Source organism: Mustela putorius, unplaced genomic scaffold (assembly GCF_011764305.1).
Source record: "Mustela putorius furo isolate JIRA1106 unplaced genomic scaffold, ASM1176430v1.1 tig00000577_pilon_pilon_pilon, whole genome shotgun sequence".
Classification (NCBI taxonomy): Eukaryota; Metazoa; Chordata; class Mammalia; order Carnivora; family Mustelidae; genus Mustela; species Mustela putorius.
The window spans coordinates 3,222,993-3,236,325 of NW_025421421.1; the positions used below are offsets into that span (position 1 = coordinate 3,222,993).

The 13,333-nt window shown below is 35.3% G+C and overlaps 1 protein-coding gene across 1 annotated transcript in view; it reads left to right on the plus strand.

Annotated features, from left to right (window-relative positions):
* PCDH15 (protocadherin related 15) overlaps positions 1–13,333 on the plus strand; it is a 731,887-nt gene that overhangs the window by 568,678 nt on the left and 149,876 nt on the right. The window contains exons 24-25 of the mRNA XM_045081472.1: positions 6,322–6,431; positions 7,990–8,130. Coding sequence (XP_044937407.1) covers positions 6,322–6,431; positions 7,990–8,130 — 251 coding nt within the window. The remainder of the gene's footprint in view (positions 1–6,321; positions 6,432–7,989; positions 8,131–13,333) is intronic.

Below are 13,333 nucleotides of genomic sequence, written 5' to 3' on the forward strand. Positions count from 1 at the left end.
TTTTTTCTTCCCATTTTCATTAAATTCCCTCATAGTAGATATAAAAACAGTTCCTTAATTGACACTGATTTGCAAATATATTGAATTCAAACATGTCAAAATAAATTAGATTTGTCTCTCAATAGAAAGAAAGCAATAGAGCCAGATTGAATCCCAGTGAAATTTTATAGCATCTATTCACAAACACTTTTATATCCTAAACTGCACGGCATTTAAAATAATTAGGAGCTTTATGCGACACATACAACATTTACTTTTATTGTTACTTCTTGAACCCAACAATAAAAGTAGATTTTAAATTGTAGAATAATTGTTTCATCTATATTTATACTATAAAATGGGGTCTACCATTTGAAAACTGCGAAGTCTGTTATTTTAGCATAGTCATTATTCAGATGATTCAGATATGTTAAAATGTATTTAATTAAGACAGATTTATTGTAATTTATATTTTCAGGGAAAAAATGAAATGTTAAACAGATATCTATGAATTAATTTCCACATCCTTAAGAAAATTACACTGTGACACCATAAGACGAAACAACATTAGAATAATTGGGATTCAAGAAAATTACACTGTAAGCATTTTGCATATAAATCCTATAGCAGTTAACTTTTCTGGGTCACACTTTATCTGCAAAGATTTATTTCTCTTAAACAACAGTCTTGGAGTTATTTTGATCAATTTTCTTCTTACTAAAATGCAGCTGTTCATCATACATTCATACAATGTAATGTGATTGAGCAATAAAAAGTATAAAGCCACCAAAAGACATAGGGGAAGCTTAAGTACATACTGCTAAGAAGCCAGTCCGAAAGGATGAGATACTGTAGGATTCCAACCACGCAACAGTCTTGAAAAGGCATACTATGCAGACAGTAAAAAGAGTGGTGGTTTCCAGAGGTTCAGGGGGAAAGAGGGGTGGGTACCATAATACCTGTATGGTATTATAATGGTAAATGTATGACATTATAAATCAGTTTAAACCCACAGAACTCTATAAGGCAAGAGTCAACAAGGCCTCATGTCAACAATGGGCTGTAGTTAATAATTATGTATCAATATTGGCTCATCAGTTTTAACAAATGTGCCACACTAATGCCAAATGTTAAAAATAGAGAAAACTAGGGGTGGGAGTTTGTATAGAAGCTTTATACTTTCTGTTTAATTTTTCTGAAACCCTCACTGCTCTAAAAATCAAAGCATGATATCCAAAAAACATACAGCTGTTATACATGTAAAATTTAGGGGAGGCAAGGACTATGCAAATAGCAAAGTTAATGACCTAATAAAATGTACGTTTGACATCTACAATAATTGAAATTTTTCAATTGAAATATTATTTATACTTCGTTTAAGAATTAGCTTAGGTTATTTTGGTCTTTTCTCTTTTTTCTTTTTTTTTTTAAGATTTTATGTATTTATCTGAGAGAGAGAGAGAGAGAGAGAGCAAGCAAGAAAGCACAAGTGAGGGGAGCTGTGCAAGGATCCCAATGTGAGACTCAATCCCAGGACCCTGGAATCATGATCTGAGCAGGAGGCAGACACTTAACCGACTGAGCCACACAAGCGTCCCTAGTTTAGGTGATTTGGGAATTTTAGTCCGAATCTGGGGGGTTTGTTTAAAATGGCCAATAAAGCACAAAATGTTGCCTCAGGAGGGAAAAATGGGAGCCAGAGTTACATCGAGTATGTCGATACACACAGACATCAAATCCACCTGGATCAAGCTTTGTGATAGATGCCCTAAAGGCAGGTTATAAGTATGAAACCATGAATCTCTCCAGTGTTCAAGGTCTATATTGGTTAAAGCTATAGCCACTGTCTTTAGCATGCTCCCAGCAGTACCGCTTCTGGGGAGGGGGACCCAGCTGATTGCTTGACTCTAAAGACTCATGGGAAAGCTGTGTAGCTACACTTCTGGGCCCTTTGTGATTCAGCTGCCTCTTTTATTGTTGAGAGTGCTTTTGCTCAATTATATTGGCAGTAAATCTAGCTTTAAAAAGCAGAATTCCTTAATTTCAGACACCCGACACCTATTTGTTTTGAGTGAGGTGTTAAAAGTTTAAATTGGAAAAGGTTATTGATGTATTGTTTATTATAAAGTGGATGAATTGCAACATTTCTTTAAAAAGCTTCTGAAGAATCCTTTATTTGGCCATAATTCTCTGCTTCTGAAATTAACCAACAGATTTGACTGTACTCCACAGAAAGAAGGGGAATAATGATAAGCCACATGACCTCAGACTCAGAATGGGGTTGGACTAGAAAGTACCTTACAGACAGAACTCTAAAAATCATAAACTGTCAGCCTACAGTTCAAACCAGGTCAGATGATGCCTTAAAAAAATAAACTTCCACTGGCTCCCAAAATATAAAAGCTCATAGAATTCACAAAAAAACTTGAGGGGTACCCGGGTGGCTCAGTCATTAAGTGTGCCTTTGGCTCAGGTCATGATACCAGGGTCCTGGAATAGAGCCCCACATCCGGCTCCCTGCTCGGTGGGGCATCTGCTTCTCCCTCTGCCTTTGCTGCTTTATCTTTCTCTGTCAAATAAATAAATAAAATCTTTTAAAAAAGGGAAAAAAAACCTTGAACACCCTTTATCCCATTTTAAACTCTCACCACACTTGCAGCATAGCAGAGTAGTTGCCCTCATTCAGTAGAGCATCAGTGCCACCTGAGTCCTCCCGCCCACCTGCTTCCCTCTTAATTGATGCCCAGTCCATGTCATGCCGTTCCCTTACCTCTCTGTCCTCTCTGTCAGCCAGCTTTACAGATCCTGATTTACACCAACTCTTTCATTTTGTATTCAAGTAACATGTGACTACTAAGGAAATATATAATTTGCCCCAATCATGTAACTGGTACTTTTCAGGGCGTAAAACAAAAATAAAACAGGGTCTGCCTTGCAATAAATAGAAAAGAATTGAAATTTTGTGATCTAATGCTCATTATCATGGAGGTTCATTTAATTCTAGCCAGGAGAAAATTGCATTTTTATAGTATGTTTTGATTCTGTTAGAAAGAAGTGTGTTGGAACAATAAAGCAAAGGTTAATGAGGAGATATTTTGTCTAGAAAACAAATCCGTTTTAAACACTTACTAACAAATAGTATTTTAAATGCTTTTAGTGGTGTGCATAAGATTTAAATTCCTTTTAAAATGATGCCAGTTACTTTTTCCAGTATCGATCATTTCCATCCTAACTGTACAAAAATATACATGAAATGTTGTTTTTTAAGTTTGAAATGAACAGTGGCATTTTTCTGGTGTTAAATCGGAAGGTACATTGACTGCAAACTTTCTATTTATGTACTTTATAAGGATCAAGAAACTAACTGTGGAAAGCATAAAATTTAGTTCTTATGAGTGGTAAAAGATAAAAAGTCAACAATCTTAGCAACATTTACTTTCACAAGAAGAAATTCAGTTTATGTTAGTCATCCCAGAATCTGGCTAACATATGTTTTCTTATACCAAAATTAACTTGTATGGCAAATTGCCGTCATAAGTTAGTTTGTTGCTCTTAACATTCAAGCCATATGTATCAGTTATCTCTTGCACAAGACAATATTTTTATGAACTTAATGACTTAAAACTACACATACATCATCTTGAAGGTTCTGTAGGTCAGAAACCAGTTACTTGCCTTCTGTGTTTTATTGTCTCACCTAGGTTTGAACCAAGGTGTTAGCTAGGGCCAGTGTCTCATCTGTGGCTGGACTAGAGAAGAGTCTGCTTCCAAATGAGTGGTTGTTGGTAGAATCAGTTATAAGTGGGATGTTGGGCTGGGAGCCTCAGTTCCTTGCTGCCGGTGGTCAGACATCTCACCTTCATTTCTTGCCTTACGGACAATTCCACATGTCCCCTTCATTCAGTCTAGCAAGGGAAAGAGTTAGGGTCCCCTAGCAAGAGGGATCTTGAAGGATACAGTCTTGTGTAATGTAATGACTGGGTGACATCCCATTTTCTTTACGGTATTCTGTTGATTAGAAGCAAGCTGGAGCCTAGCTGTCTTGTGAGAGGAGGGTGATATGCAAGGATCACAAAATCAGGAGGTCCATGTCATAGACTATCCTGTTTCCATCTCTCTGATTTTTCTTCCTTTCCAGGTTTTTGACTTCACTACCACCATGGTCTATCAATAGACAATGCAACAAACAGCACATTGTCTCAATGTCTCCTTTATAATCTCAAATACCATACAAAAGTGTATCTATTTATCATCAAAGCAGTCCATCAAAACTAACCTTAATGTTGTTTTTGTGATTGTTTTCCCTTTTGTGATAGACTATTATCTCTCTTGCTCAAGGTTACCTAAGGCATCCGTATTCCACTGAATGGACACTGTGACAATGTGTAAACAAATTGCTCAGCAAATATAATTGTTATCTTAGCTATGTCACTTTAGAAGTGTTTACCTAGGCAAATGTATCCTTTTCTAATCTAAACATGTTCTTGTTAATTAGTGGGGACCTTCTTGGTTGGAAATCACAGAAATCCTAGATTAAGGAAAAATTATGGACTGTTTTGGTCACTGAAATGATGAGCTCACATAACTCCAAGTACAGCAGCATTTAGAATATTAGCAAAATATAAGGGACCTATTTTCAACCTTACTTCTTTCATTTGTGTTAGTATCATGATCAACAAGAACCTGATCAGTGTTCTCATAGGGTAACATCAAACAGCATTAAAATTCTTCCCAAAAATGTTTTCTAGTACTAAAAATAAAATTTCTGGGCAAGACTCTTTTTACGTGAGTCATCAACACTGAACAATGAAGATAAAGCACCCTCAGTGACTGGAGATGGGTAATGTATCTATTACCCATCTATTATCCACACCCTGGGGACACGGGCAGCCTTCACCAAACCTCTTAGATGTGATATGGGAGAGTTGTGGTTATCTGCTGTAACAAAAGAAGGCAGAAGTACATGTGAACATATATACATACTTGATCATTTTCATTAAAAGTTATATGGATTAGTTCTTATTCTTTGAGGGAAAAATAGTTATTGAATATGCGATGAATATATGGAGCCCCAGTAGGCACTAAAGCATCTATAAAATAGATCACTTTACATTTTGGTAACTTGACCCAGCATATGGACTATGGTGACAAAGGGCACAGCCATTTGGACGTGTTTATAAAGAGTTGTATGTAATTAATTTTCTGGGCCATATGTTTGTAGTTCAGGATTTGTTATAAAAGTGTCTGGTGAAGTCACAATACAATTGCACAGTATAATCCAGATTAGAAGAACTGAGAGGATGGAGATAAAAATGAGAAGCAATATTAGGAGAGTAAGTATGAAAAGAAAATGCCAATGGAGGAAATGACAGTAGGATTTGTCTTACCAGCTTGAAGCAAGATGTGTGAGTTCAGAGAAGTTGGACACACTAGGTAGACTGACTGGGCTATTTACTAATTTTTTAAAATCTGTTGGATCTGGGGAACATTAAATACTTGTATATGATAAAAGTGAGATTATTTCCATTAGGTTATAATTAAAGTTATGATAGCCTAAGTTACAGTCACCAATACTGTAAAATAAATGAAGATTTTGAGAATGAGATGTTTTGTTGAAAATATCTCTTGGAAATTAAGCGAATAACATAGTACTGAAGGTAAAACATGGCTACAGGTGAGCAAAATCAGTGAGTTCAAGAGAAAGGTCAGTATCAGGCTCCCTGTTCAATGGGGAGCCTGCTTCCCCTTCTCTCTCTGCCTGCCTCTCTGCCTACTTGTGATCTCTGTCTGTCAAATAAATAAATAAAATCTGTAGAAAAAAAAAGAGAGAGAACGGTGAGTGTTGTGAGTCCATCTGTTCAAATACTTTCAGTACAGTTAGAGCCTCAAAGTAGAGCAAGAATAAGGACTATAAAGAATTATCTGGAATCTATTGGTTAAATATGGTAAGGGCAGCAGCAAAAGAGCAACATTTTACTTTACAAATTGAGGTAACAAATTGTATCCTTCTATTGCTTTCAGTTCAGAAGGTAATTTCAGGAAACAAGTGGGAAGAATTTTTGTATGATGTTTGGCAGATAATAAAATAGTATCCAAAATTAAATTATATCTCAAATTAAAAATAATGCAGGTGACAAGACATTCACAACAAAGAGAATTTGCATAATTGTGAACACAGTTTTTAGGGCTGGAGATTAATGTAGTACTTCTTTGAAAACTTCAGAAAATGTATTATTCAAATAAATGCACTCATACATGAACTAGCATATTTTATTATTAAATTCAGAACTCTGTCATGACAAATAGACTACAAAAAATAAATCCTCTTCTCTAAACCTGCAGACCCCCTCCAGTGAGTGAACTTGCAACCAGAGGGACTATTGTTGGCGTGATTTCTGCAGCGGCCATCAACCAGAGTATTGTGTACTCCATAGTTTCAGGAAATGAAGAAGGTGAGTATGTGTCTGTCTTCACCATAAACTAACACACTTGGATCTGGGATTCAGTTTAGATTGAATTACTCTTTACTCCATTTTTCCTAATAAAAAGTTACCCAACTTAAATGTAATTGGTACCTTTGTGCTCATCCTGATTAAAAAATTTGGTAGTACTAACAAACATGATTCCCACTTCCACCCACCCCCCAGCTCAGGAAATACTAACTATCCAATTCTGGAAACTTTGCTCTTGTCCTCACTTAGGGATATTTTAATAATATTTCTTCAAAATTAGTGCATCATACTTTCAGCTTTTGGTTATAATTATTGCCTACAGGGCTCTCTTCCCACCATTCTGGACCATCCATGACTCACTCCATGTCATAGCTAGGCTAACACTGAAGAAATTTCAGGACCATAAATAATTTTTAATGCCCAAAAAGCCACATCCATGATAAAATCCATGTAAATTGTATAATATGATTCCTCAAGTGGTCAACTTGATATAAAATTAACAATTGTAAGTAAATAAATAATTTCAGTTTTGTGTACCAGCCACTATTCACTGAGAACAGGATGGTTTGCCAGCTTCTGGGAAGAAGTTCACAGCTGCATTTCTCACCCATTCTTCTTCTTACCATTATCCATAGTTAGCAGTCCTCTGTTTTTCACTTTTGATAAACTGGATAGCCTGGCATGTCATAAGTGGTTGAGATATAGTCAGTATACATTTAGGGGCACCTAGGTGGCTCAGTCCATTGAGCATCTGCCTTCAGCTCAGGTCATGACCCCAAGGACCTGGAATCAAGTCCTGCATTGGGCTCCTTGCTCAGCTAGGAGTTTGCTTCTCCCTCTATGTCACTCCCTCCCCCATTCTCATACCCCACCCGCTCAAAAATAAATAAAATCTTTTCAAAAAAGGAATAATCAATATACATTTATACAATATACATCAATAAATTATTATACATTATACAATTATATATTATACATTATACATTATACAATATACATCAATAAATACATGAATATTCAATATTTAATATTTAGTAAGTGAATGAGTATAAATAAATGTGATTAAGCAATTCACAAGGAAATTATAAAGGCTCTTTTTAAGTATCTCAACCACCATTACTGGAAATCTTTGCCCTTGCAGCAAGTGCTGGACATCTTGCTTTTGTTACTTTCTTCTTTGTTACTACTGTGCTGCTACGCCTCCTCCCTAAATATCACAAAGTTCTAATTCCTTTTAGTATTTAATGGACCATCCAAATCTACCATGATGGATATGGTATGCGGTGCTTCCCAAATTTAATTGACTGATGCAACATTGTTTCATTGTTCCAGGAGAATCTCAACATAACTAGAAAATTAAGAGTTTCACTTAAGTATACACTGATGATAATTTGAAGAGATGGAACATAGTTTCCAAAAGCTAGATTCCTGTAACTTTTATGCATTACTCCTGTTAACAAGTCACATTTTTAAAATCACAGTACCTTTTAAAGAGAATTCTCTTTTTTTTTTCTTATAGTGAGAAGGAAATGACCAAAGAACTATATTTTAATTGCAGATATGTTTGGAATTAACAACATCACAGGTGTTATCTATGTGAATGCCCCCCTGGATTATGAGACCAGGACAAGCTACGTACTTCGAGTCCAGGCTGATTCCCTAGAAGTGGTTCTTGCCAATCTCCGAGTCCCTTCAAAAAGTAAGTTACATTACTTAAGAATTCTGTAAGGATTTTATGGTTCTTCTGCTCATTTGCTGATGAAATACATGTCCAAAAGTTATCCATACAAAACAGAGGGAGATCAGTAGTACTTGGAGCTGACTGCCCATACATTTTAACAGCTGATAGAGGACAGTGCAGGGAGTGATTTCATACTCCTGATATATCAGAGTAATAATGTACCAGCTTCAAACTAGGTATATGATATTTCTAGAATCAACTTTATTCTTAATCCCACCATAAGGCTCTGTTGAACTTTCTGGAACATATATTGTTCATGGGTACAGGACTGCTCCACATTCTCTGAATCTTGTGGTCTCTTGTACTTACAGATTTTCTTAGCACAGAGGAAAATGCATCTTAAAAAAGCAACTAACATTTATTGTAAGTTTTATGTAGCATTATATTTAATTCACACCCATTTCTAGGAGATGAAAATTATTATTCCCGTTTTACAAAGACAAGATAAGAAAAGGTTAAGTGACTTTTTAAAAATGACACTGTTAAAAAAAAAAAAAAAAAGACCCATTCATTAGATATGGGGATCTATTTTTATTGGCTCCAAGAATTAGGAATGCAAAGGTTTGTCAAACTAGAACTAAAAGTTTTGTTTTAAATGTCTATTAATTAGGTTGTTCCTTTTGCTTTCTTATAGTTCTTAGGATTAGTCAATGAACCTGGTACTTGGTGTTGTTTACTTATATCTCAAGGTGAAATGATCACAAATAAAACATTTAAAAACTTAAAAAAAAAAATAAAAAAAAAATAAAAATGACACTGTTGGTAAATGAAAACCCAGAGATTTAAGCAGACAGCTTTTGACTCCAGAATCTTTCTCCAACATCTGTGTGATATAGTTTACCGACACAAGAGAGCAAGTAAGGCCAGTCTGTGAAGGGCGCCAGCAGAGATTCTGTGAGATATTACTAATAACAAGATAAATACTGTTCCTTTCTGTCTGTTGAGGTAATACTTATTTGCACTTTGGGCAGTTCATCTTTTTATAATCACACCAGGTCTTTTAGAATTTAGAAGACCCAAGAAAACCAAATTGAACTTAACTGTTAGTGGAACGGAGGCTCAAAGAGAGCATGAAGTGGGAAACAGGCTCTGAAACAGACTCCTTTCATTCTGGGGTCCTTCCTGGACATTGTACACCAACACTCCAATAATCAGCATCTTTAGAAGGAGAGGGGGAAATGAAGAGCCTATGAGAACCCCAGCGTGGTTACAGGCGTAAAGCCAGAGCCACATAACCCAGGAGGTGGAAGAAAGAAGAGAAAGGTGGATAGAAAAGGCAAGAGATGTGCCCTAGAATTTTCTCTACCAGCACAGTAATTGATGATCCTAACAGTTATCACTCCTTTTTTATTTCTTTCAAGTCTCACTCACTGATCTAGTGTGGAGGGCTACACAGTTATTCAGAAAGGTACAACCAAGTCATTTGGAAAAAATCAGATATACATGGTGTGACTTTGAAATTAAGGGAATTATGTCATCCTCAATGATTATTCATCACTTGCATAATTATTTAAGAAATATCAGGCCAGTTTCCTGAGTTCTTAACATCTTTAAACTGTAGACAATTATTTTTACAAAATATAGAGAAACCTTTAAATTGTCATTTGAGTTGACTAAACCAGGAGTCCAGAGGTTAGAGTAGTTCTAAATAACATAATGCAGACTACCTTACTACAACGTGGGAAATACGGAAACTATTTGAAAACTATATTTGTCATCCTTCTTTGAAAAAAATGAACAGTTTTATTTAGAAAGAAAAATCTGATAAATATTGAGGTTGTCAAACTTGGCATTTTTCAGGAAATAGCTCCAATTTCTAGTAATAAAGAGATATCGATATCTCATATGTGAATAGGATATAACTAGTTCTCATTACTTTAAATCTAATCTAGGTTAATAAAATTTAGCTAATATACCTATGTATACTTACATGTGCCCAAGTATGTGTGGAGAGCTGAGACCATTTAGCAGATGCGTGAAGTAGCTTTTCAGAAGAGCATGAGATCTGAAAGCTAAATGTTAGTTTGTTTAATGCCTGAGGCTTTTAATACTGTTATCAACATTTCATGACTGACCTTTGCCTCTAGAGTCTGAAATACAAACTCACATATTTAAAAGTTTCATTTATCAATGACTGTTATGGCCTATAATGAATCCCTAGTTCATTAGCTATGCAAAAAATAAAGCCATTATGTAAATTAGGTTAATTAATTAATTGTCTAAAGGTTTATCTCTCCTTTAGAATTAGCTGTCCCATGGTCTTCAGCTCTGCCATATGTCACATAAATAAAATCAATAAACAAAAGAATTTTGATTCATTGAAGAAGTATTGTAATTTCTTTGCCAACAATTTGTTAATGAAATTCATTTTCAAAGTAAGTTTCAAAACTATGTTGTGACTGGATTTAATATTTAAATGCAATTTAATAATTATAATAGAGTACTTTCAGAACTCATTTCATAACTTTGACACTAGGAATCTTTAAAACATTCTAATCTTTTAGTATGGACATTTCAAGCATACATAAAATTCCAAAGAATATCATAATGAACCTTCAAGTGTCAGCTATGCAACTTAACCAATGGTGCTCTCCATCATTCCCTCCCTTATTATTTTGAAGCACATCAGAGACACAATATTTCATCTTCAGATATCTGAATATGTATCTTTTAAAGATAAGGACTCAAAACTTATTCATCACCATTATTACTCCTCCCAAATTAATAAAAATTCCTCAATATCAATGAATATCCAGTCCATATTATATTAAAAATGTATTCATATCTGAATCCTAATAAGGTCTATATATTACAATTGGTTGAAAAGTATTTCAAGTGTCTCTTTTAAAATATAGGCTTCCCTCCCACCACATCTTTTAATTTCCTTTTATGTTTCTTTGTTCAAGAAATGAGATTTCTAAAGCCCAGGTTTCAATGAGCACACTTCTAAGGGGTCATTTCATATTTTTCTTTATCTCCTTTATTTCCTGTAAAATGATAGAGCTAGATGCTTGGTTAGATGTAGGTTGTTTTTTTAAACAAATAAGTTGTAGGTGATATCCACTGCTTCCTCAGAAAGACATGCCAGTCCCTATGACTTTCCTTTCCTGATGGCCACCAGCACCAGTAGTCAAGTCCTATCTACTGATTCTGTCCTTCCATCTCCTCTGTTTGTAGTAGCCAAATATTTCCATAAAAAGAAACTTCTCTGCATTGAATATTTGATTACCCTGAGGTCATCCTTCTATACTAAAGAGAGGAAAAAATGTTTGGTTCTTTCCTTCTATTTCCTGGTTTTCAAAAAAACATGTTGATTCACTGTCATACTCCAGATGTGTCCACCGAAATCACAGTTTGGGTTTTAAGGGTCATATGGTCTCTGTTGAACTACTCAATCCTGTGGTAGCTGAAAAGAAAGGAGATATGATCTGTAAACAAAATGGCAAGTTGTCCTTCAACACTAAGCAAATGGATGAGGCTCCCCTCTGACAAAATTCTACTTGCCAGAACAATGTGTGGGCCAGATTTTGATCTTGTTCTCTTACTTTTACTTTACATAATCCACTTGGCCCTTCCGCTACTGTGTATCTCCTACTGTGAACAGTGTTTCTGCTTCATCTACTTTTCCCACACATTGCATCTGAAGAAGGATTGTTAATATCTACAAGATAATCAGTCATCCAATTATCTATAGTTTGTCCTGAGGTAGACTCCTCACAGGAGGCTTACAAGAATAGCATTACCGATATTTTTGTGCATTAATGACAGTTTATCTGTGGACCCGGAAATTGAATGTAAATTTGGCTAGATATGAAAGCCTTGGGGCACCTGGGTGGCTCAGTCAGTTAAGCATCCAATTCTTGGTTTCAGCTCAGGTTGTGATCTCACGGTCCTGGGAGGGAGCCCAGAGTCAGATTCTACACTCCATGGGGAGTCTGCTTCTCCCTCACCCTCTGTCCCTTCTCTGCAACTCATGTTCTCAATCTCTCTCTCTCTCAAATAAATAAATAAAACCTTTAACAAAAAAACAAACAAGATTTTCTTTGTCTTAAATATCTCAGTCCATTTTCTACTCCCATGAAATACTGCTGCCCAAAAGTATAATGACAATCTGGATTTCTTTTCCAATGCAAGTTGGTTTTACTTCTGAGTTTCCAAAGAATTTCTCTTTTTTTCTTTAAAGTTCAGTGGTTTTATTGGAATGTTCTCCATTTTGGCTATTCTGAGTGATTTTCTGCCTATATAGATAGTATAGGCATTCTAACCTTATTTCAGAAAATTTTTCTTGAATTCTAATTTTTTTTCTATTTTATTAACTTGTTTTTCATCATAGGACACTCCAAATATGCAAGTAATGAATCATTTCCTATTGTTTATATCCTTTTCTTTCTATCTCATTAATAAATTTCTTCATTGACTTGGATTTTTTTAAGATTTTACTTTATGAGTTTTTCTAAATTCTGATACATGTTTTTCCTACAGGACTTCTCTTTTTTTCATAAACCATTTTAATTTGTTTCAACATACTAAGTTACAGTTTGCATATTCTTTTCAAATACCTTTATTTTTTTAAGAGCCATTGTTTTGATCACTGTTCTTTTTTTTTTTTTTTAAACCGTGTGGACTTTGACCATGGTTCTTTTCTATTTTTCATGTTTCAGCGAATTTATTTGTTCCACACTCAGAAAAGGAAGGTAGGATAAGGCAGCTTTTCTAGCTCTAGACTATTCTTTCAGTTATTTTCACAAAGTGATAAGAAGAAATAATAACCTTTTACTTTTAGAAATCTTCTTGTTTGTGCACTCCCACTTTCATTGGATAATCTCTCTCTCTCTCTCATTTTGCCCTGCTGTCCCTGTCCTGCTCAGTTTATATTCTGTTCTCAGGGTTTCCCCTTTCTCCATAGTGTGAAGTTTTGCCTTATTGCTTTCCTATTACCTTAGTCACATTTCCATTTAATGCACAATGGCAACTTTGAGACTCACTGGCTCTCAGGTCAACAGAAATGCTTAGCCATCTCTCAGCTTCCCTAAAAACAGTGGCTGTTACCATACTTGCTGACAATACAGAGATCTTGTTTCTGTCCATTGTTTTCTCCTGTGGCTCATGTTCTGGGATTTGGAGGTTAGCTTGTTGCGGGTACTTAGCTGGAGAAATTATC